Source organism: Gorilla gorilla, chromosome 2 (genome assembly GCF_029281585.2).
Source record: "Gorilla gorilla gorilla isolate KB3781 chromosome 2, NHGRI_mGorGor1-v2.1_pri, whole genome shotgun sequence".
Taxonomy (NCBI): domain Eukaryota; kingdom Metazoa; phylum Chordata; class Mammalia; order Primates; family Hominidae; genus Gorilla; species Gorilla gorilla.
The window spans coordinates 132,745,031-132,770,455 of NC_086017.1; the positions used below are offsets into that span (position 1 = coordinate 132,745,031).

A 25,425-nucleotide genomic window follows, 5' to 3' on the forward strand; every position below is an offset into this window, starting at 1 on the left:
TAAAATCTAAAGGTAATAAAGCTGCATCTGTGCAAGGGTATTAATGTGACCTATGAATTTTGTATTCATCAGATGTCATCCATAGTTTGGTAAGAAGGTATTCTTAGACATATAAGAATTCAGGAATTCTATCATTCATATACCATTCCTATAATAATTATTGTAGTAATTTCTAATTTATTAAGAGATGAATCAAAATTAGGAACTCAAGAATGGGAAAAAAGTATAATAAAAATATATTATGAAAAGATTGATAACTAATATTTTCAGGACTGGCAACTTCTCTGTCTCCTGAAGGAAACTCACTCAATTTGAAGGGGTAGTTGACACTCATGCCCAGAAACATTTTAAGTGAAAGTGACTTCTGGGATGCTGACTAGGGAGAGAAGACCAAGAGCTTATTCACGCTACGGCCCTGAGGCTGCAATCCTAGTTGGGGCAATCATGTTTCAGGCTGAGACTGGGTACATGTGCAGCAGAGACTAGAGATGGCCTAAACTATTCACACACTCCTGACCAACTCTGAGGCATATGCATAGTAAACACAAAAGGGCCTGATGAAAAATAGAACTTGGGAAGACTTGAAAATAACATGTTCTTTGAATGTATTCCCTTACACATACAGATCCATTAGCAAAGGACAAAGTCTTGTTGGCTCAAAGTGGTTTGGATATGATATTTGTCCAGTCTTTGGCCACTCAGAGTACCATTTTGTAGAACAGTGACCTTGAGGGAGGAGGGTTTGACTGGGAGGCAGAAGGGAGGCAGTGGTATTATCTCTGAAGAACTTTTGGCATTGACATGCTAGAAATTTTTTTAACATTATCTAGGTAGTGCTTGTGTGAGTTACACATATATAAAAATTAACAGAGCTGTACACTTAAGATTTGTGCATTTTACTTCAAGTACATTTAATTTTAAAAGTCCATAAATAAAATCAATAGGAAAAATATTGCAATATAGAGGATGGCAGAACATTAATATCAATGTTTAAATTGACCTTACAACTTTACAAGAAGGGGACACACGACTCTAGAAAAATGGGCAAAGAAAATGAATAGGCAGTTCCAAAAATTATAAAAGCATATATTTTGGCTTGGCATTCTCACTTCTGGAAATTTATCCTACACATATATTTAACTTCTGTGCAATGTTATTATTGCAGTATTACTTATAATAGAAAAAGACTGTGAACCCTGAAAATTTGAGACACGTCTTAATTAATTAATTAATTTATTTATTTGAGACGAAGTTTCGCTCTTGTCACCCAGGCTGGAATGCAATGGCGGGGTCTCGGCTCACTGCAACCTCCGCCTCCCCAGTTCAAGCGATTCTCCTGCCTCAGCCTCCAGAGTAGCTGGGATTACAGGCGCCGGCCACCATGCCTGGCCAGTTTTCCTATTTTTAGTAGAAATCAGGTTTCACCATGTTGGTCAAGCTGATCTCAAACTGCTGACCTCAAGTGATCCTCCCGCCTCGGCCTCCCAAAGTACTGGGATTACAGGCCTGGCAGTCTCAGTTAATTTAGAAAGTTTGTTTTACCAAGGCTGACGACTAGCTGGTGACACAGCCTCAGGAAGTTCTGATGACTTGTGCCCAAGGTGGTTGGGACATAGCTTGGTTTTTTACATTTTAGGGAGATATGAGACATCAATCAATATATGTAAGAAATACATTAGTTCCATCCAGAAAGGTGGAGACTATTTTTCTTTCTTTCTTTTTTTTTTTTTTTTTTTTGAGACGGAGTCTCTGCTCTGTCGCCCAGGCAAAAGAATATTTTTCCATTTACCTATTAAGCTTTTTGTTATTGATTTATGCAGTTACTTATATAATCTGGACACGAATCCTTTGACAGATATACGTAACACAAATATTTTCTTCCCCTCTGTAAATTGTCTTTTGACAATTTGCAGAGTGGTCAACAAAAGTTCTTAATTTTAATATTGTCCAACATATCTTTTTTTTCTTTCATGGTTACCATATTTTATATCTTATTTAAGAAATGCTGGCCAGGTACAGTGGCTCATGCCTGTAATTCCAGCACTTTGGGAGACCGAGGTGGGCTGATCACGAGGTCAGGAGTTTGAGACCAGCCTGACCAACATGGTGAAATCCCGTCTCTACTAAAAATACAAAAATTAGCCAGGCGTGGTGGCACGTGCCTGTAATCCCAGCTACTCAGGAGGCTGAGGCAGAAGAATCGCTTGAACCCGGGAGGCGGAGGTTGCAGTGAGATCATGCCACTGCATTCCAGCCTGGGCGACAGAGCAGAGACTCCGTCTCAAAAAAAAAAAAAAAAAAAAGAAAGAAAAAAAAGAAATGCTGACTTACTCCACAATCATAAAGATGTTCTCTTATGTTTTCCTCTAAAGACATTTTTTTTTTACTTTAACATTTAGATAGGCAATCTATATAGAAATTATTTTTGTGTATGTTGTAAAATAAGGGTCAAAATAATTTAGGGGGTATGGATATTCAAATGGTGTTTATTTATTGAAATTAACATCATTTCCTTCACTGTATTACAGCATCATCTTTGTTATAAACATTATGTGTGGGAATCATTTTCTGAACTCTGTTGTTTCATTGGTTGCCCTATGTATCTGTGTCAATTCCACTCTGATATAATAACTATCTTTAAAATAGGTCTTAGATTGGGTAATACAATCCTCCACCATTATTCTTTAAGATTGACTTTGCTATCCTTGGCTCTTTGCACTTCCAAGTTGACTTTAAAAAGTCAGCTTGTCATTTTCTATACTCACAAAACCTGCTGGGATTTTGTTTTAGAACTGTAGAATGTTTTGAGAAATGTTGACATCTTTACAATATGAGCCTTCCAATTCATAAGCATGGTATGTTTCCATTTATTTAGATCTTCTTCAATTTCTTTCAGTAAAATTTTATAGTTTTTAATATTGAGGTCTAGAAGATCTTTTGTTAGATTTATTCCTAAATCTATTTATATAAATAAATATATAAATGTATTCCTTAGATTTCCCTTTTCTATTTCTTTGTGACTGATGTTTGATACAATTTATTTTTTTGTATTTTAATTTAGAGAACTTGTTAAATATATGTTCCCTTTTAATTTCATATTTTCCTCTTTTCTCTGACTATATTAGATTCTATTAACTTAGAGCAGCAGTCTACTTTTATGTATATATAACTAAAACTTTATCATATGTCATAATAAATGTTTTCTGGTGTTGTAATCACTAAGGACACAAATATTCTTTACTCATCACTGATACTTAGATTCTTTCACTTTTATTGTTTGTCTCAGAATAGTTGGTGCTCATTTCTGTCTGGGAGGTGCTTTCTTTTTATCTTTTCTCTTTCTGCTTCTATCTGATGTTAGCAAAATAATAGGATTTAAGAGCCATCTTAATATTATATAAATGGCTCAAGACTATGCCTTGGGAGCCTGGGGTTCCAGTCCTTGCTTTGTCCCTTCTGAATTCCTCTGAAATAGAATAGGAGAGAATTTATGTCCAGTGTTTCCCAAATTCCTAGCGTAAGAATTGCTGGAGGCGCTCGTTGAAAACAAAGATTCTTAGATCCCTACCGAGATCTACTGAATTGGAATTTCCAAAGGAAAATGATTCTTATACTCAGGGAAGTTTCACTCACATAGGACAAGATTAAGATTCCTTCCATCTCTGATATTCGATTCTGTGAATACTATCATTATACTGCCATAATCAAAAGAAGAATTTTGTCTAAACAAAGGAGTGTCAGAAAACCACTGCCAATACTCCAAAGTTTAGTATTTGGGATACCTATGAGCACAAATAAATTGGTACATTGCATACAAGTGCTATTCCATCTACTCTGCCAGATCAAGGAAAGCCACAACATAAGTGGATCTTCAAGGCATCTGTGCCTCTGCTAGTTAACTTGACTAGTAACTTCTGACCATTTATTTTCCATCCAAAGTCATTAACCAAACCAAGTCAGAAATGGCAGTGCTTCCTGAAAGAATAACTATAGCTTAATTATTAATGCCACAGTCAGAAATGAAGCTGGACTCTTCTTTGGGTAAAGGTTGGTGGGAGACAGTAGAAATGAGGGGTGTAATAGAAACTGAGAAGATATGGTCAAAGTCTGAGTTAAAGTTTAGAGAGGAAAAGACAGTTTATCCTGGCCCTATTTGTCAATAAATTATTTGAATAGTTAATGTAAAAATTTTGTGAGGGATAGAGTTATAGGTTTTCTCTCTTGTATTTTCAAATAAAATAATTCATTCTGATGTTGCCTGACCTTGTTGATTTAGTCTTCATTTTTCTTATTTCTTTTGTAGCTCTCTAGCCTTTCTTTTCCCTTTTCTTTTGACAAACAACTAGAGGGGCACCATGCTCTTTTCTTATTCTTTTACTTCTTTGGCTTGACAAAAATAACACAGCATAAAATGCACCTAGCATTATCATGTTTGTTCTTGTTCCTCTTCTGATAAGGACTAAATGTATAATTAAGGAAAATGGTGTTCACAACAGTACCTAGAAAGTAACTGGTTCACAATTTTTCCTCAAATTAAATTTTATTTATTAAATGAAAGAATAGATTAATCTTGAAGTGAGAAAATGAAAATATAAGGAATGACTTTAGCAAAGAAGAACAATGGTTCCCAAATGTATATCACCAATCCTTTTCTCTCATTTTCTTTAGCCCCACCTCTTTAATGGCTTATAGGCTATTTCTAGCTGAACTTTTATGATGTTGAAAACAAAAGTCTCCTTCCTTCCTTCCTTTCTTTTCTTTTCTTTCTTTCCTTTCTTTCCCTTCTTTTCTTTCTTTCTTTCCTTTCTTTCCCTTCTTTTCTTTCTTTCTTTCAAGTCTTGCTCCGTCGCCCAGGCTGGAGTGCAATGGTGGGGTCTCGGCTCACTGCAACCTCTGCCTCTTGGGTTCAAACGATTCTCCTGCCTCAGCCTCCTGAGTAGCTGGGACTATAGGCGTGTGCCACCACACCCAGCTAATTTTTGTATTTTTAGTAGAGATGGGGTTTCACTATGTTGGCCAGGCTAATCTTGAACTCCTGAGCTGTGATCAGCCCACCTCGGCCTCCCAAAGTGTTGGGATTACAGGCGTGAGCCTCTGCACCCAGCCAAAACTCACCATCTTTCTTATCTCCCAAACTCAGTTTTATGATGACTTTCCTTCTCCAATGCATTTTAATCCTCTGCATTCCTACATTCCATTTATGTAACCTCCATACCTGAATAATGACTGACACTAACTCCACTTTTCCCAGCTGTCATGGCATAGTGAAAATTCCAGATCTGCCACTTAGTGGACAGGTACTTTGAACAAATTTCTTAACCTCTGGGAACATTACTTTCTATAAAATGGGGATAGTAATATGAATTAGAATATATATGTTATAGACATACAACATAGATGTAATTCATATATATTAACCTTTCAATAGTAGATGTTCAATAAATTACAGCTATTGTTACCCTGAAATCAGTTTTTCTTTTTTTTTTTTTTTGGAAATGGAGTTTCGCTCTTGTTTTCCAGGCTGGAGTGCAATGGTGCAATCTCAGCTCACCGCAACCTCCGCCTCCCAGGTTCAAGTGATTCTTCTGCCTTAGCCTCCTGAGTAGCTGGGATTATAGGCGCCCGCCACCACACCCAGCTAATTTTTTTTTTGTATTTTTAGTAGAGACAGGGTTTCACCATGTGGGCCAGGCTAGTCTTGAATTCCTGACCTAAAACGATCCGCCTGCCTGGGCCTTCCAAAGTGCTAGGATTATATGCGTGAACCACCGCGCCTGACCATGGAATCAGTTTTTCAATCTGTGCTCGAGGTGTTGTGTTCTTAACTATCTTCTACTCCTTTGCAAAGATAATCTTTCTTAAACATAGATTTTCTAATCAGTTCTCTAGCATTGTTTCATTCTATCTTTGGCATGTTTTCACTTTGCTGTGCTGTACTTTTACACATTCTTTTTAACTATAGCTTCCTGCTTTGCTCTGGATCAGGAAGCTATTGAAGCTGACACCCACAGAGTTAAACTCAGTTGCTGAAGCCACCAGCTCCCCCTCCCAGTCCTTCTTTTCAGAGTAGGCTGGCAGCTGTCCTAACTGCCTACTAAAGCCAAATGCTTGAGGAGAGAGAGAGAGTAAGGAGCCAGCCATGAATCCTTTCCAGAAAAATGAGTCCAAGGAAACTCTTTTTTCACCTGTCTCCATTGAAGAGGTACCACCTCGACCGCCTAGCCCTCCAAAGAAGCCATCTCCGGTGAGTCCTTAGATTCAATCTTGCCTCTGAGAGGAATGGCCTCCCTCTTTTGGCTCTCTTCCTTGGGCTCTGGAGCTTCCAGCTGAGCTGTATTAGGGTATTAAAATGCTTCTCTCTTGGATTTAGAATTCACCTGAAACCAAATCTAAACAGAAGCTTCCTTTACATAAGAAGACAAAGCAGCAGGAAGAGGTAGTCAAAGTTCTTCAGTTGGGATCCAGGGACTTGCTGAATTTCATTGCATATTCTGTTTCCCTGGGGGAAAAAAAGCAATTCGAACGTCCAGGGAAACTTGGCAAGCATTCTTGTCTGGAGAACTGTGTGTGATTGTTCTTTCTTTACCAATATAAAAACTCTGCCCTTAGTTCTCCCTGTGTGCAGAGTCTTCTGCTGAACACCAATGGAAGTTTCAGAATAGATCCAATTTCTGTTACTATGTGTTCCCAGTTTACTGTGGGAGATAGGACAGAGAAACAGAGAATAGTAATGTTTTGCATTTATATACTCGCTAAAGCACTTCTAAACTCATCATCTCAGTCAATTCTTACACTAAAATTCTGTAAGTGGGGAGGATATAGTAATGATAGCCAAAATTTACTGAGTTCTTACCGTGGGCCAAAAGGTGATGTTATTCTCATTTCTTTGGAATAACAGAACAGAGGATTTGAGACAGGTGTAGTGACAATGCCAGTATCAGTATGTTAACACAGCCAGTGGCAGTGTTGCCTAACTAGCTAACAGTGTGTCAGCTAAACTCCAGATTGCATAATTCTCAAGCTGTGAGCTGCAAAGGTAAGAAGCCCAGTTCATTGTATGTTTCAAATAAGCTATTATAAAACATTAAAATATATTAATATTTAGGAGGATCATTTATATATATCCCTACTTTATTATTTTGCCTATTTTTTTAGTTAATGATATCTCTTCTGGTCCCAAAGAATTTAGGGCTACTTGCAAAGATGTATATACTTCTCATGAAATAAGGCAATATAAATCTTACAAGATTTGATTGTACTGAGGACAGATACCTCTATGTCTCCTCTCATGTTAGTTGGTCTATTGTAATAGATAGGGAATTAAAATAAAACATAACATTCCTTATATTCTGACTGATATATTACATGAAAAGCATAATTCTTTTAATGTCCAGTAGGATTATCATGAAAATGTTATAGAATCTCTTTAGTAGGAAGAGTAGGCATTTAATTTTACAGGATTTAAGAACTCTGCCTAAAGTCAAGGTGATCAATTAGCTTACCCTTAGGAATCTCTGCCCTCCATGTTGGGCTCTGTGCCTGACTCCAGCAGCCTCTGAAGTAGAAGCTATCATATTGCCAGGATTCCTCCCAGCATGGCAAACAGAACAGCTGGGGACAACAAGAGTCCCCATAGTGGGGCTAAGCAGAGACTGACATCTGAATCTCACTGCTTGGATATCAGGTATTCCATAGGCTACCTCTTTATTCTGTTCCTAGGAAGTAAATATCACCATTCTTCTGCCCCAGAGCCCTAGGCTTTTCATATAGTAGTTGTGGGAAGATGAGCAGGTCCAAGGAGTATTTGAGCAAGTCCATGTAAAATAAACAAGCAACAAAATAATATTCAGATTAGCTTCTATTATTTCTAAATCAGTAATGTAAGCACTTTTAGTGTTACCTAATAGGTGTGTCATGAAGAGTAGAGACCATTGCTCCATTACCTACCATGATGACTTGAAATAAATGAATTTTTCAGTTTTGAAGAAATCTAATTGTTGAAACAGGGAAAAACAGCTCATGCTTGAATCATTGCCTTCTTGTTGAATAGACAATCTGTGGCTCCAACTATCCACTGAGCATTGCCTTCATTGTGGTGAATGAATTCTGCGAGCGCTTTTCCTATTATGGAATGAAAGGTAATTTTGTGTCCAAGAGTCCTACCTACTCTCCTCCACCCATCCTCACCCCATGTTTGTGACAGCCTGGTCTCTTTATATGCACTTATTTCCTGAGTCCACTCTTTCTGCCTTGGTCCAAATTGGTCCTTTACTTTGGCCAAGACTTCCAATAAATCTCTCATAGGATTTCACCTAATATGTAGGCCAAGATCAGAAAGGCCTGAGACAAACCAGAACATAGACTTTGAGAATGGGTAAGTGGGTGGAGCTGGACATGATGGCATGTGCCTGTAGTCGCCACTACTTGGGAGGCTGAAGCAGGAGGATTGCTTTGGCCCAGGAGTTCAAGGTTATCGGGCACCTGTAATTGTGCCAGTGAATGGCCACTGCACTCCAGCCTGGGCAACATAGCAAGAATTCATCTCCAAAAAAAAAAAAAAAATGGGGGAAAGCTCTCATTATCTGAGTTACATTTTTCATACCTGTTCCTCAGGTATGAGCTAACAGCTCTTGGCTAAGGGCTCATACCTGAGGAACAGGTATGAAGAATGGAATTCAGATAAGAGCTCTTATCATCTTGTTGCTGGGAAGGAGAGGAGAGGGAAGGGATATTGGAAGCACCATGTTATGTTCATGGTTGGCCTAAATGATGCTAGGGGTGCACATAGACTGAAGGGAGGAGTATTATATTTGTACATTCAACATAGTCCCGTTCACTCCCACAACTCCCATGGGGCCCTGCTTCTACTGCCTGGCAGTCACTTCTCAGTCATGTCACTGATAGGAGTGCTGAAGGCCAAAATCACATTATAAAGACCAGAGATTAAATATTTTTTTCCATAAGTCACTTTAATGCATCTATCTTGTTTTGTCTCCCCACGCCTCCTTTTTTTTCCCACTACAGCTGTGCTGATCCTGTATTTCCTGTATTTCCTGCACTGGAATGAAGATACCTCCACATCTATATACCATGCCTTCAGCAGCCTCTGTTATTTTACTCCCATCCTGGGAGCAGCCATTGCTGACTCGTGGTTGGGAAAATTCAAGTAAGGAAGATGGGAGGTCACATCCCTACAAGTTTCACAGGTTGTGCAGAAGGCTATCACTTCTAGCCTCTTGCTTCTGAGTAAGAACATACCTATGTCATGCGTGAAAAATAAGAATCTCTGTACATCTGTGTAGTGTGGGAAATTTAAAAAAAAAGAATCTCTGTGGTAACAAGGAAAGGCTATTCTTTTCATTATCAGTTTTTCCAATGTGTTTACATCCTCTTCAGTTGTGGTATCTTTTGTTCCTTAAAACTAATTTTAACCTTCCATTCCACAGTTTAATATTAAATCTTGCTCTGATCTTGTTGGAGATAGAGAGCACTATCCACCAGCAAATTTCTAATTTTAGCCAGGTGCGGTGGCTCACGCCTGTAATCCCAGCACTTTGGGAGGCCGAGGCGGGCAGATTGCCTGAGGTGAGGAGTTTGAGACTAGCCTGGCTAACATGGTGAAACCCCGTCTCTACTAAAAATACAAAAATTAGCCAGGCATGGTGGCGGGCACCTGTAATCCCAGCTACTTGGGAGGCTGAGGCAGGACAGTTGCTTGAATATGGGAGGCAGAGGTTGCAGTGAGCCAAGATCAAGCCGCTGCACTCCAGCCTGGGCAACAGAAGAAGACTCTGTCTCAAAAAAAAAAAAAAAAATCGAAATTTTGATGCTTTTATGTAGTTATTTGATACTTTCTCCATCTCTTCTCCAGATTGAGTTATCCCACCTCCTTTAGGATCTTCTTATGAGTGTCTCTTTTCAGCTCTTTTACCATCTATTTCTCTTCTCTAATGTCTTTTGTAGTTTCCTTCTTATGAATCTAATATTTTCATGAGTTAGATTATTGGTTCATTCAGTTCAGTATCTTTTAAGTCCCTGAACACAGCACCAAGAGATATAACATGGTAAATGTTATAATTGTCCCCTATAACATTAAACTGATAAGCTTAGAAATGGATCGTGGATATCCCCTGCCCAATTATTTTCTATGGACCTGTCATCCATGGATTTGTCTAAATGAGCATTTCTCAAAGGGCATTCTGTTCAAAACTATAAAATATAATGAGTTATGTGGGAAAATAAAGCTCTTGTGGTCAAGCAAGTTTGGAAACTGTTAGGCTGAGCAAAGCTAAAAATGTTCCCTTACTGCATGACTTCTTACAGCCTTAAATACGCTAATATGAACTATAAAATCTCCACAGAAGGTTGTAGTATGTAGTGTTTCCCAAACCAGTTTGACTATGGCATATTTTTTCTGGATATTTTGTGGACCCAGTGTTCCAAGGAATTCTCTTTAGTAAACAATGGTTTATAGCTTACTTTGGCCGACATATGTTCATTATTCTAGAAGTGTTTAATCAGCACCTAATATGTATCTATAGACATAACACAGTACTGAACAGTTTCTTGACTTGGGAGAGGAATGGTGGGTGAGTAGCTGAGATCTACATTTGCTACATATGTAGTAGTAGTCACCAAGTTTATCTAGATAGGAGATTGGCACTACTTGCAGAATAAAAAGTGCAAGCCATAATCTATTTATTCAGTTGTAGAATAAAGATTCATATACATGACATACCACTTTTATTTATTTTAAAAATAACTTCCTTTAAGATTGAAGAAGTACAGTTACAGGATTTGGTGAGCAATTGTTTCCTGGTTAATTCAGAGAAAATTTAACAACCTCCACTTGTGCTCTCAAATCAATCCTTCTTGATGTATTTATTATTGTTTTTAATTTATTTTTATTGGGATATAACTTACATAAAGCACACAAATTCAAAAGCCTTAACTGTACACCTTGATCAGTTTTTATGTATGTATCACTCATCACCTAGATCAGATCACTCTCCCTAGGGTCTCTGTACCCTCACTATTCCCCTCTCTTGCCTTCAAATTCTCCCAGAGAACCAGAGTCTTTTCCTTCAACTAGAAGCAGGAGCAAATCTTTAATAGCTTTAAATGAACAAAACTCATCTTGACTCTCTTTTCCTATCATTTTTCTCCTGTTACCGTTAACCCCATATTATACAAATAATCCTCTGTATGTGTTGCCTTTCTCACTCTTCATTATCAGTTCTTATGGTAGAGTAATATAATATAATGCAATATAATCCAATTCAATTTAATTTGATTTGACCCAATTTAATTCAATAAATGTTTATTGAGCACCTTCTGTTTGTCCAAGGAACCATGGAGGATGAAGAGGTGAATTACACATACTACCTAATTCATATTGTTCATATTCAAATAGCTTTAATACAGATCATATTGTAGTACAATAAGATATACTGTAAATCATCTTTTTTCCTTCTGAAATTACTCCCTAAGATCACTGGTAAGGATTTCTTCATTAGCAAATTCCAGTGGTCTTTTCTAAATTCTTACTCATTTTGAACTTGTTGTTAACGTTTCAGTCTGTTTATCATTTCTGTGAAACTCCCTGGCCTTCTCTACAGTATATTTTTCTCACTCTCATCCTCTTATATCTTTTCTTATTTATCTGGCTTCTTTTTTGCCTCTTGTTTACTTCACTCTTTCCTGAGTGTAAGCATTTTCCCAGGTTATAACTTTTACCCTCTTCTCTTTCTCTAGATTCTTCCTTAGCAAATTCTGTGGTGTTGATATTAGCTATATGCAGATGGCTCCTCAAATTCCAGTGAATTACATATTGGCATTCACCTCCACAAATCTGTTCTTTCTTCTGTCTTTTCTACATTCCCACATTCAATCAGTTATCAAATTCTACCAATTCTGTTTGCCACAATCTCTCTCACATTTATCCCTTTTCAGCACAACATCCACTGCATTAGTTGCCATCACCCAGTTTTGGTCTTCATTGTCTCAATGTCTTTAAATTGAGGTATTAAAATGGACATCTAAAATGTTTTTACTGCTTCCCATCTCTTTTTCCTACAATTGAGCATATACGCTACTGCCAAATTAATTTTCCTAAAATAAATCCTGATCACATTACTACTCTGCTCAGCAATTTCTGGTGACTATCAAATCACTGTCTACTAATCTCACTCCAACTGACTTTTCTGTGCTTATTGTCATACTTATCTCCTTTTGAGAATGGCCACTAGAGGAAAATGTAATACTAATATTTCTGTAATCATATCCAATGACATCTCTTTTTCATGTCTGTTTGCATTGTTTCTGCTTCATGGAAACCCCTTCTTCCCCACCCTTTCATGTCCAAACCCCGTAAGGCTCACTCAAATACTACCTATGCTATGGAGTATTCTCTGCCCCCTCACCTTTTACTATAGCCGGAAGTAATATAGTGTTTTCTGAGTTCTTTGTTTTCTCACCCTTATATGACATTTACTAAACTCTATCTTATTATAGTTATTTAATTGTTTATATATGAATCTGATATCTTCTTTCAATCACTTAGAGGACAAAGTCATTTATATATATTTTTCCCCACCCACCCCAGTCATTTATATATTATATGAACATATATAATATGTATAATATATAAGTATATATATAATATACATATTTTTTGTCGTTGAGGCAAAGTCTTGCTCTGTCACCCAGGCTGGAGTGCAGTGATGCAATCTCGGCTCACTGCAACCTCTGTCTCCCAGGTCCAAGTGATTCTCCTGCCTCAGCCTCCTGAGTAGCTGGGATTATATGCATGTACCACCATGCCCGGCTAATTTTTGTATTTTTAGTAGAGATGAGAGTTCACCATGTTGGCCAGGCTGGTCTCGAACTCTTGACCTCAAGTGGTCCACCCACCTCTGTCTCCCAAACTGCTGGGATTACAAGTGTGAGCCACTGTGCCCGGCTGTGATTTATATTTTTATCCAAGAGCACGTAGAATAGTGCCTAGCAGATAGGCCCACAGTAAATATTCGAATTCATAAATTTATTCACCCTCAGACCCTCAAATGTAGCCACATGACTGCAGATAGATGTAGACAGGCATGAAGGTTACTTTTATTTTATTGTGGGTATTTTGGTTGCTTTTTAAATAAGAAAACTTGGGGGCGATTTGTATCTCTTTCACAAAGGGAGTAGTTTGAGAAAACGTGTGTAACTTGTTCTCCTGTAGTCATGTTTGTGTGTGTGTGCGTATGCATGTGTGTGTAACATATACAAACAGATGATAACAGCAACAAAAGGGAATAAGTATTTAAAACTACCCTTCCTTAAGTTGGAAAATCAGAAAAAAGACAAGACTCTTTCTTTACTGTCTTTTCTAATTTGAACCTATAGCCTATTTTCTTCATTTGCTAGAGGAAAATGGATAGATTTTTGTTTCAAACCGTTAAGTTCTTCCCCACCTCTCATATGTTTCTCTGCCTGAGTATGTGTTTGTGTGTGTGTGTGTGTGTGTGGTGTCTGTTTACTTTTATTCACGTGTTACTTTGAGGGTGAAAAGCCTTCTCTAACATTAGAAAGATTGTTCAAACCCTGAAGGGGCAATTTCCTGAAGTTAGTAAACAACTTCTATTAAAAATCTTTCCTCTGTTTGCTATCCCAGAATAATAGATATGTTAAGAGGAAATGGGCATCCAGAGTCCCTGACTCTTGTTTAAGGAACTCCCTATGCCAGGAAAGAAGTGAGACTTCCTTCAGAGCTACATACAGGAAAGACTGATCAATAGGTACGCAGTGGGAAAACAAAAATTATTAAACATGCATATTGGTTTCTCAAGGATGCTATTTGTAGTGTCAAGTTGGTTTTAAGAAAGGAAAACATTTTTAGTCATAGTTCCTAGATTTTATATCCTATTACCCAGGCGCATCAGTTTTGATTTTTGACCTGGGCAATCACTTAGAACCACTCTCTTAAATGTGTTTATTATTTTTTATTTTAATTTAATTTTAATTTTAATTTTTTATTATACTTTAAGTTCTAGGGTACACGTGCACAATGTGCAGGTTTGTTACATAGGTATACATGTGCCATGTTGGTTTGTTGCACCCATGAACTCGCCATTTACATTAGGTATTTCTCCTAATGCTATCCCTCCACCAGCCCTCCACCCCATGACAGGCCCCCTTGTGTGATGTTCCCCGCCTGGTGTCCAAGTGTTCTCATTGTTCAATTCCCACCTATGAGTGAGAACATGCGGTGTTTGGTTTTCTGTCCTTGTGATGGACAGAAATGATGGTTTCCAGCTTCATCCACGTCCCTGCAAAGGACATGAACTCATCCTTTTTTATGGTTGCATAGTATTCCATGGTGTATATGTGCCACATTTTCTTAATCCAGTCTATCATTGATGGACATTTGGCTTGGTTGCAAGTTTTTGCTATTGTGAATAGTGCTGCAATAAACATACGTATGCATGTGTCTTTATAGTAGCATGATTTATAATCCTTTGGATATATACCCAGTAATGGGATGGCTGGGTCAAATGGCATTTCTAGTTCTAGATCCCTGTCTTCCACAATGGTTGAAATGGTTGAACAAGTTTACAGTCCCACCAACAGTGTAAAAGTGTTCCTATTTCTCCACATCCTCTTCAGCATCTGCTGTCTCCTGCCTTTTTAATGATTGACATTCTAACTGGTGTGAGATGGTATCTCATTGTGGTTTTGATTTGCATTTCTTTGATGGCCAGTGATGATGAGCATTTTTTCATGTGTCTGTTGGCTGCATAAATGTCTTCTTTTGAAAAGTGTCTGTTCATATCCTTTGCCCACTTTTTGATGGTGTTGTTTTTTTCTTGTAAATTTGTTTAAGTTCTTTGTAGATTCTAGATATTAGCCCTTTGTCAGATGGGTAGATTGCAAAAATTTTCTCCCATTCTGTAGGTTGCCTGTTCACTCTGATGGTAGTTTCTTTTGCTGTGCAGAAGCTCTTTAGTTTAATTAGATCCCATTTGTCTATTTTGGCTTTTCTTGCCATTGCTTTTGGTGTTTTGGTCATGAAGTCCTTGCCCATGCCTATGTCCTGAATGTTATTGCCTAGGTTTTCTTCTAGGGTTTTTATGGTTTTAGGTCTAACATGTAAGTCTTTAATCCATCTTGAATTAATTTTTGTATAAGGTGTAAGGAAGGGATCCAGTTTCAGCTTTCTACATATGGCCAGCCAGTTTTCCCAGCACCATTTATTAAATAGGGAATCCTTTCCCCATTGCTTCTTTTTGTCAGGTTTATCAAAGATCAGATGGTTGTAGATGTGTGGTGTTATTTCTGAGGCCTCTGTTCTGTTCCATTGGTCTATATATGTGTTTTGGTACCCCAGTACCATGCTGTTTTGGTTACTGTAGCCTTGTAGTATAGTTTGAAGTCAGGTAGCTTGATGCCTCCAGCTTTGTTCTTTTGGCTTAGGATTGTCTTGGCAATGTGGGCTATTTTTGCATCCATATGAACTTTAAAGCAGTTTTTTGCAATTCTCTGAAGAAAGTCATTTGTAGCTTGATGGGGATAGCATTGAATCTATAAATTACCTTGGGCAGTATGGCCATTTTCACGATATTGACTCTTCCTATCCATGAGCATGGAATATTCTTCCATTTGTTTGTATCCTCTTTTATTTCGTTGAGCAATGGTTTGTAGTTCTCCTTGAAGAGGTCCTTCACGTCCCTTGTAAGTTGGATTCCTAGGTATTTTTTTCTCTTTGTAGCAATTGTGGATGGGAATTCACTCATGATTTGGCTCTCTGTTTGTCTGTTATTGGTGTACAGGAATGCTTGTGATTTTTTTCACATTGATTTTGTATTCTGAGACTTTGCTGAAGTTGCTTATCAGCTTAAGGAGATTTGGGGCTGAGACGATGGGGTTTTCTAAATATACAATCATGTCATCTGCAAACAGGGACAATTTGACTTCCTCTTTTCCCAATTGAATACCCTTTATTTCTTTCTCCTGCCTGATTGCCCTGGCCAGAACTTCCAACACTATGTTGAATAGGAGTGGTGAGAGAGGGCATCCCTGTCTTGTGCCGATTTTCAAAGGGAAAGCTTCCAGTTTTTGCCCATTCAGTATGATATTGGCTGTGGGTTTGTCATAAATAGCTCTTATTATTTTGAGATACGTTCCATCAATACCTAGTTTATTGAGAGTTTTTAGCATGAAGGGCTGTTGATTTTTGTCGAAGGCCTTTTCTGCATCTATTAAGATAATCATGTGGTTTTTGTTGTTGATTGTGTTTATATGCTGGATTACGTTTATTGATTGGCATATGTTGAACCAGCCTTGCATCCGAGGGATGACGCCGACTTGATCATGGTGGATAAGCTTTTTGAAATGCTGCTGGATTCGGTTTGCCAGTATTTTATTGAGGATTTTCACATTGGTGTTCACCAGGGATTGTGGTCTAACATTCTCTTTCTTTGTTGTCTCTGCCAGGCTTTCATATCCGGATGATGCTGGCCTCATCAAATGAGTTAGGCAGGGTTCCCTCTTTTTCTATTGATTGGAATAGTTTCAGAAGGAATGGTACCAGCCCCTCTTTCTACCTCTGGTAGAATTCAGCTGTGAATCCGTCTGGTCCTGGCCTTTTTTTGGTTGCTAGGCTATTAATTATTGCCTCAGTTTCAGAACCTGTTACTGATCTATTCAGAGATTCAACTTCTTTCTGGTTTAGTCTTGGGAGGGTGTATGTGTCCAGGAATTTATCCATTTCTTCTAGATTTTCTAGTTTATTTGCATAGAGGTGTTTACAGTATTCTCTGATGGTAGTTTGTATTACTGTGGGATCGATGGTGATATCCCCTTTATCATTTGTTATTGTATCTATTTGATTCTTCTCTCTTTTCTTCTTTATTAGTCTTGCTAGTGGTCTATCAATTTTGTTGATCTTTTCAAAAAACCAGCTCCTGGATTCGTTGATTTTTTTGAAGGGTTTTTTGTGTCTCTATCTCCTTCAGTTCTGCTCTGATCTTAGTTATTTCTTGCCTTCTGCTAGCTTTTGAATTTGTTTGCTCTTGCTTCTCTAGTTCTTTTAATGGTGATGTTAAGGTGTCGATTTTAGATCTTTTCTGCTTTCTCTCGTGGGCATTTAGTGCTATAAGTTTCCCTCTACACACTGCTTTAAATGTGTCCCAGAGATTCTGGTACGTTGTGTCTTTGTTCTCATTGGTTTCAAAGGACATCTTTATTTCTGCCTTCATTTTGTTATTTACCCAGTAGTCATTCAGGAGCAGGTTGTTCAGTTTCCATGTAGTTGTGCATTTTGAGTGAGTTTCTTAATCCTGAGTTCTAATTTGATTGCACTGTGTTCTAAGAGACAGTTTGTTGTGATTTCTGTTTTTTTATATTTGCTGAGGAGTGCTTTACTTCCAACTATGTGGTCAATTTTGGAATAAGTGTGATGTGGTACTGAGAAGAATGTATATTCTATTGATTTGGGGTGGAGAGTTCTGTAGATGTTTATTAGGTCCACTTGGTGGAGAGCTGAGTTCATGTCCTGGATATCCTTGTTAACCTTCTATCTCGTTGTTCTGTCTAATACTGACAGTGGGGTGTTAAAGTCTTCCATTATTATTGTGTGGGAGTCTAAGTCTCTTTGTAGGTCTCTAAGGACTTGCTTTATGAATCTGGGTGCTCCTGTACTGGGTGCATATATATTTAGTATAGCTAGGTCTTCTTGTTGAATTGATCCCTTTACCATTATGTAATGGCCTTCCTTGTCTCTTTTGATCTTTGTTGGTTTAAAGTTTGTTTTGTCAGACACTAGGATTGCAACCCCTGCTTATTTTTGCTTTCCATTTACTTGGTAGCTTTGGTAGATCTTCCTCTATCCCTTTATTTTGAGCCTATGTGTGTCTCTGCACGTGAGATGGGTCTCGTGAATATAGCACACTGATGGGTCTTGACTCTTTATCCAATTTGCCACTCTATGTCTTTTAATTGGGGCATTCAGCCCATTTACATTTAAGGTTAATATTGTTATGTGTTAATTTGATCCAATCATTATGATGTTAGCTGGTTATTTTGCCCGTTAGTTGATGCAGTTTCTTTCTAGCATTGATGGTCTTTACAATTTGGCATGTTTTTGCAGTGGCTGGTACCAGCTGTTCCTTTCCATGTTTAGTGCTTCCTTCAGGAGCTCTTATAAGGCAGGCCTGGTGGTGACAAAATCTCTCAGCATTTGCTTGTTTGTAAAGGATTTTATTTCTCCTTCACTTATGAAGCTTAGTTTGGCTGGATATGAAATTCTGTGTTGAAAATCATTTTCTTTAAGAATGTTGAATATTGGCCCCCACTGTCTTCTGGCTTGTAGAGTTTCTGGCGAGAGATCCACTGTTAGTCTGATGGGCTTCCCTTTGTGGGTAACCCGACCTTTCTCTCTGGCTAAGCCCTTAACATTTTTTCCTTCATTTCAACTTTGGTGAATCTGACAATTATGTGTCTTGGGGTTGCCCTTCTCGAGGAGTATCTTTGTGGTGTTCTCTGAATTTGAATGTTGGCCTGCCTTGCTAGGTTGGGGAAGTTCTCCTGGATAATATCTTGAAGAGTGTTTTCCAACTTGGTTCCATTCTCCCTGTCAATTTCAGGTACACCAATCAAACGTAGATTTGGTCTTTTTACATAGTCCTATATTTCTTTGAGGCTTTGTTCATTTCTTTTTACTCTTTTTTCTCTAAACTTCTCTTCTTGCTTATTTCATTAATTTGATCTTCCATCACTGATACCCTTTCTTCCACTTGATTGAATCAGCTATTGAAGCTTGTGCATGCATCACATAGTTCTCGTGCCATGGTTTTCAGCTCCATCAGGTCATTTAAGGTCTTCTCTGCAGTGTTTATTCTAGTTAGCCATTCATCTAATCTTTTTTCAAGGTTTTTAGCTTCCTTGTAATGGGTTCAAACATTCTCCTTTAGCTTGAAGAAGTTTGTTATTACCAACCTTCTGAAGCCTACTTCTGTCAGCTCATCAAAGTCGTTCTCCGTCCAGCTTTGTTCCGTTGCTGGCAAGGAGCTGCGATCCTTTGGAGGAGAAGAGGCATTCTGGTTTTTAGAATTTTCAGCTTTTCTGCTCTGGTTTCTCCCCATCTTTGTGGTTTTTATCTACCTTTGTTCTTTGATGCTTGTGACCTACAGATGGGGTTTTGGTGTGGATGTCCTTTCTGTTGATGTTGATGCTATTTCTTTCTATTTGTTAGTTTTCCTTCTAACAGTCAGGTCCCTCAGCTGCAGGTCTGTTGGAGTTTGCTAGAGGTCCACTCCAGACCCTGTTTGCCTGGGTATCACCAGCGGAGGCTGCAGAACAGCAAATATTGCTGCCTGATCCTTCCTCTGGAAACTTCGTCCCAGAGGGACACCCACCTATATGAAGTGTCAGTCGGTCCCCACTGAGAGGTGTCTCCCAGTTAGGCTACACAGGCTTCAGGGACCCACTTGAGGAGGCAGTCTGTCCGTTCTCAGAGCTCAAAAACCCTGCTGGGAGAACGAGTGCTCTCTTCAGAGCTGTCAGACAGGGATGTTTAAGTCTGCAGAAGTTTCTGCTGCCTTTTGTTCTGCTATGCCCTGACCCCAGAGGTGGGTGGGGTCTACAGAGGCAGCAGGCCTTGCAGAGCTGCAGTGGGCTCTGCCCAGTTCAAGCTTCCCCAGCTGCTTTGTTTACCTACTCAAGCCTCAGCAATGGCAGATGCCCCTCACCCTACTAGGCTGCTGCCTCGTGGGTCTATCTCAGACTGCTGCGCTAGCAGTGAGCAAAGCTCCATGGGCATGGGACCCACCAAGCCAGGCGCAGGATATAATCTCCTGGTGTTCCGTTTGCTAAGACCTTTGGAAAAGCACAGTATTTGGGTGGGAGTGTTGCGATTTTCCAGGTACAGTCTGTCACGGCTTCCCTTGGCTAGGAAAGGGAAATCCCCCAACCGCTTGTGCTTCCTAGGTGAGGCAATGCTCCACCCTGCTTCGGCTCGCCCTCTGTGGGCTGCACCCACTGTCCAACCAGTCCCAATGAAATGAGCCAGGTACCTCAGTTGGAAATGCAGAAATCACCATCTTCTGCATCAACCACACTGGGAGCTACAGACCGGAGTGGTTCGTATTCAGCCATCTTGGAGTTATTATGCTTTTGAATGTCCTCTCCACACTTCTCTTTTCTCTTTCTCTGAGTGGGTCTGTATAGTATGTCCTTCCTCTCTCCTCTTTTTTGTCTGATCAGAACTGACCTTCTTTTCTTCATGCAAGCTCTCTTCCTCTGCCATCACTACACACTCTCAGCCTCTGTATATACCTCTTCTTAGTTCCTAAGTGCCTATTAAAAATGGCTCTGGCTTTTTATATTCTTATGGTGAAATAAAATGTATTACTTCTTTCTCTTCCATTTTCTTTTTCCACATTAACTTGTTCATGATAAAACCAAAGGAATGCTGGATTATGAGTTAAATATAGAAGCTCTACACCTAACCCTAATACTAATTAAAATGTCACTTTGGGGCCAGGTGTAGCGGCTCATGCCTGTAATCCCAGCACTTTGGGAGGCTGAGGCAGGAGGATTGCCTGAGGCCAGGAGTTTGAGACCAGCCTGGTCAACATAGCAAGACCCCATCTCTACAATAAAAAAAAAAGTCACTGTTCATTTATTTATTTTTATTTTTATTTATTTATTTATTTTTTATTTCTTTGAGATGGAGTCTTGCTCTGTCTCCCAGGCTGGAGTACAGTGTTGTGAGATCTCAGCTCACTGCAACCTCCACCTCCTGGGTTAAAGTGATCCTCCCATCTCAGCCTCCCAAGTAGCTGGGATTACAGGCATGCACCACCATGCCTGGCAAATTTTTGTATTTTTAGTGGAGGTGGGGTTTCACCGTGTTGGCCAGGCTGGTCTTGAACTCCTGACCTCAAGTGATCCATCCACCTCAGCTTCCTGAAGTTCTGGGATTACAGGGGTGAACCACTGCAACTGGCCCAAAAGTCACTGTTTAGAAATGTCATTTGACCTGTCTGGATTTCAGTTTCTTGATTTGTAAAATTGAAGGATTAGTGAAGTCAACCTAAAGCATTTCTGTGTGCTATGGTTGGGATTACAATGACCCTAATATCTTGTTTCAAATGCAGAATTTTCAGGTCTCTTGACTTCTTGCTCCTCCTATTAGTTTCCTGCCATTAGTTTCCTCTCTTATATCCTTCATAGCTAAACTATTTCCTATGAGGTTTTTGTTTGTTTGTTGTTTTTGTTTGTTTTTTGGTTTTTTTTTAATCTATAAGTTGCCTATTTTCCTCCTAAACCACTTACACTTCTTTCATTCATTTAGTCCAAGCTTGTCCAACCTGCAGCCTGCAGGCCACATGCAGCCCAGGACAGCTTTGAATGTGGCCCAGTACAAATTTATAAACTTTCTTAAAACATTATTAGATTTTTTTTTTTTAGCTCACCAATTATTGTTAGTGTTGGTGTATTTTATGTGTGGCCCAAGACAATATATCTTCCAATGTGGCCCAGGGAAGCCAAAAGATTGGACACCCCTGATTTAGTCCATCAATTGGATACTGATCTTACTACCCAGACTATATCACTCCAGCTCAAACTCCTTTTTTTTTCCTCTATGATGATCTAACATAGATCATCTGTTTGGGGTTCATGATAGCTAGCATTTTTTTTTCTGTTCCTTTTTATTCCCTTTCTATTTATTCTTTTTATTACAACAAAGAGAACCTTTCTCTAGAAGATGTTACAAGATCTTTTGGGAAAGTTGTCCCCTCCCCTGATGTTAATTAGTCCTAGATTAGTCACCTAACTTTTTTTTTTTTTTTTTTTTTTTTGAGATGGAGTCTTGCTCTGTCGCCAGTCTGGAGTGCAGTGGCACCATCTCTCGGCTCACTGCAACCTCTGACTCTCTGGTTCAAGCGATTCTCCTGCCTCAGCCTCCCCGCTAGCTGGGATTATAGGTGCATGTCACCAGGCCCAGCTAATTTTTGTATTTTTGGTAGACACAGGGTTTCACCATGTTGGTCAGGATGGTCTCGATCTCCTGACCTCGTGATCCACCCGCCTTGGCCCCCCAAAGTGCTGGGATTACAAGCGTGAGCCACCGTGCCCTAGTCACCTAACTTCTTGTCCGCTACCCGCCATACACTTTAAGTTCCCTTCCCTAGAAAGCTAACCCAAGGATTAGGCACTTAGAATGAGAAATCCACATCCTGAGAGTTCTGACATCTCTGGCCTCTCTTTGCTATTTTTATTCCATTCTATTCTCTTTATTCCACATTAGCATAAAACACCTTAAAAATTGCAGGTGTAAACTGTAATTTCCAAGGTTCATTATAATGCTAACATTCTACTTATATGTGGGAATGCTGGTGTGGTAGTACACATAAGGGATATATGTTGTAGTGTGCCATATTTCAATGTGTGAATCTGTCTATATGTTCTTACTGGAGTTCCTTATTCTTCTACTTTCTTTTTGCTGTTCAAGTTCTTTGAGAAAACAATACAACAGGATGTTCCTTCCAACTGCATGATTTTTGTCACTGGACAGTCTATTCTAAGTCCCTGGCTCCTTTCTTACCCTTGTTAACTTGTCCCTGAGGAAACTGTGGTGAGGATTACAATTAATCCAAGAGTCCAAGTTACCCAGGCTGAACCTGAGAGCTTTTTACCTCCCAGTGCTTCTTGAGTTTTGAGGAAGTCGTTTGGATTAGCCATTCCTGTTTACTTGGAGTTCTTCCTTGACCCTTCTTGCTCTCTACAGCAGAAGATATTCCTTGAGAAAAACATCTAAGGTCCAAATATCCTCTTCTACTGGTTCTCCCAATTTAAAGCACTGTCACTTTTGCTACAAATCCACCTTGTTCTTGTCATGTCTGTACAAAGTAGGGTTTCTCTGTGTGTGTGTGGAGTGAGCGGGTAGAGGCAAAGGGGAAGGTGGGTATAGGAAGGGAACTTGAAGGGAATGTCTATTACCTCTAACACTAAAGAGTGAAGAATTCCACTCCTTTTTCCTAGTCTGTTCACTTCATTCACCATTATTGTCTCTATTTGGATTCCTCAGATAATTCTTTCCTCCTCCCTCCTCCTCCTCCTCCTCCATTTATCCCCACACTGAGAACAGTATGAACCCTAAGTCTGTATTATTCAAATCTCTCAGTTCTGGTTTTAGACTGACTGATTTAGCTCTCTCAACAGGACAATCATCTATCTCTCCTTGGTGTATGTGCTTGGCCATGTGATCAAGTCCTTGGGTGCCTTACCAATACTGGGAGGACAAGTGGTACACACGTGAGTAAAATCATGGAATCAACTAAACTACTTTTCTCAGACATTTGTTACAAATTATTTTCTATTTTCTTACCAGAGATGTCTCTTTATTTTCAATCTACAGTTTACTACAAAACTGGTTAAGAAAAACAGTCTTATGACCAGTTGAACTCTTTCCTACTTTATCTGAGCTCATCTGTTTTTGGGACTTGTAGAATGCCTAGTTAGTATCCTCTTCATATGCTTGAAAATAATCAAAACCTTCATACCCTACATATTCCCTCACCTTTTTATTCATCCATGCATCTATACTTTACCAGGGTTAAAAAAAACTCTATAATGTTTCCTCATAATTAATTGTAGAAGTTATACTCAAAGCTTTGAATATTTACATTTATGTGTAGTTCCATATATTTCAGTTGCTATTGATGTTTATGGGATCAGAGGCATTTGATAAATTCTGATGTCTGTCTATTCAGTCAGTAGAGAGGATTACAGCTGTTCACAAAGCAGTTTATATGTATTCATATTATAATGTGCCTGTGTGCCTGTGTACATGTATTTATCCTATGAGTTAGACATTTTGTTTGTTTGTTTGTTTGTTTTTAGACAGAGTCTTGCTCTGTTGCCCAGGCTGGAGTGCAGTGGTGTGATTTCGGCTCACTGAAACCTTTGCCTCCTGGGTTCAAGTGATTCTCCCACCTCAGCCTCCCAAGTCGCTGGGATTACAGGCGGCTGCCACCACGCCCGGCTAATTTGTGTATTTTTCGTAGAGATGGGGTTTTACCATGTTGGCCAGGCTGGTCTTGAACTCCTGACCTCAGGTGATCCACCTGCCTCAGCTTCCCAAAGTGCTGGGATTATAGACGTAGCCTCTGCACCTGGCCTTGATATTTAATAAATATTACTTTCTTATTGGTGTCCCGTCAAAAATTTTTGACACTGTTGCTATTAATTATGATGAATTTGAACATTTTTAAAAAAATTTTGGTAAGAATATGTGAGATCAGGTCCTTAAAAGGTCTTTCTATTGAAGTACTCCTTTGACCAAAACAAGATTGGGAACCAGTGTGTTAGCTTTGGAGTTCCTTCAGTATCTGTTTCTATCGGATGCTCATAAGGGGTAAATGGAGCTACCAGGGATGAAATCTTCCCACATAATGCATACTTTCTTGCAGAGGCCGAAGGATCATAAATAGGGTAATTGACCATGAATACCTCCTAGGAATAAAGGCAAATGGAAAGTACCCATGAAGTAGAAATGTGAAGGGGATCTTTGCCCTTGTACACATTTTTTCCCCTCTGCAGCTCTGTAGTCCATCTCTACAGGTGCATTTAGTATCAACATGGTTGGCATTCTCACCTCTCCATTTCAGAGTCCTATCATTGATCGGCCTGAGTCTAATAGCTTTGGGGACAGGAGGCATCAAACCCTGTGTGGCAGCTTTTGGTGGAGACCAGTTTGAAGAAAAACATGTAAGAATCCTGTTATTTTGTATTTTCAAGAATATAGAGCCAGCATTAATGGGGGTATCTGGCAGGTAGCCATTTGCCAAGATTGAAGTAATGTACTGGTCAGATCTTATCTGAACAGTTGTATTCAATGCTGGATACTGGCCATTAATAGTGAGGAAAACTGAAACAGTTTCAAAGGAAAGAGACCAGGGTGGTAGATGAACTAAAAGGTATGTCTTATGAGGAAAGATTGAAGGAAATAGGGATAGTTAGCCTGGACAAGAATTGAGGAGAATACTATAGCTGCTTATAGATGCTGGAAGGATGTCAGTGATTAAACCTGAGACCAACGAGTGAAAGCCTCCAAGAAGCCAGTGTTTTGCTTGATGGGTGGAAAAACTTCAAACAATTGGAAGTAGTAAGTTTACTCTAACTTGAGGTATTTAGAAAGAAATGTGGTAAGCACTTTGGCAATGGGAGGTGATGAGTAGTATAGAGATGATTTAAGCATCTTGTTTTGAGATTCCATGAAATGGGAAAGTGACAAATTGCAAGGAAACATAATGAATGTCTATAGATGAATTTCCCTGACTGATCATTCCCTCTCTTCCTAAATACTTTCCATTACCAGTGGTGAAAAATAAATGGGCATTTATGAGAAAGCAGTGACAAATAGGCAAGGAAATA

General features: G+C 39.1%; 1 protein-coding gene across 5 annotated transcripts in view; it reads left to right on the forward strand.

Moving 5' to 3' along the window:
• The first annotated feature begins 3,060 nt into the window (after positions 1–3,060).
• Positions 3,061–25,425, forward strand: part of SLC15A2 (solute carrier family 15 member 2) — a 77,726-nt gene continuing 55,361 nt past the window's right edge. The window contains exons 1-5 of one of the 5 annotated variants that reach the window (XM_055383765.2): positions 3,061–6,244; positions 8,051–8,138; positions 9,025–9,166; positions 23,212–23,304; positions 24,660–24,759. In XM_055383765.2, coding sequence (XP_055239740.1) covers positions 6,140–6,244; positions 8,051–8,138; positions 9,025–9,166; positions 23,212–23,304; positions 24,660–24,759 — 528 coding nt within the window. In that variant the 5' untranslated portion in view covers positions 3,061–6,139. The remainder of the gene's footprint in view (positions 6,245–8,050; positions 8,139–9,024; positions 9,167–23,211; positions 23,305–24,659; positions 24,760–25,425) is intronic. The other 4 variants (XM_019024597.3, XM_063704100.1, XM_019024596.3 and 1 more) reach the window with 4 other exon arrangements.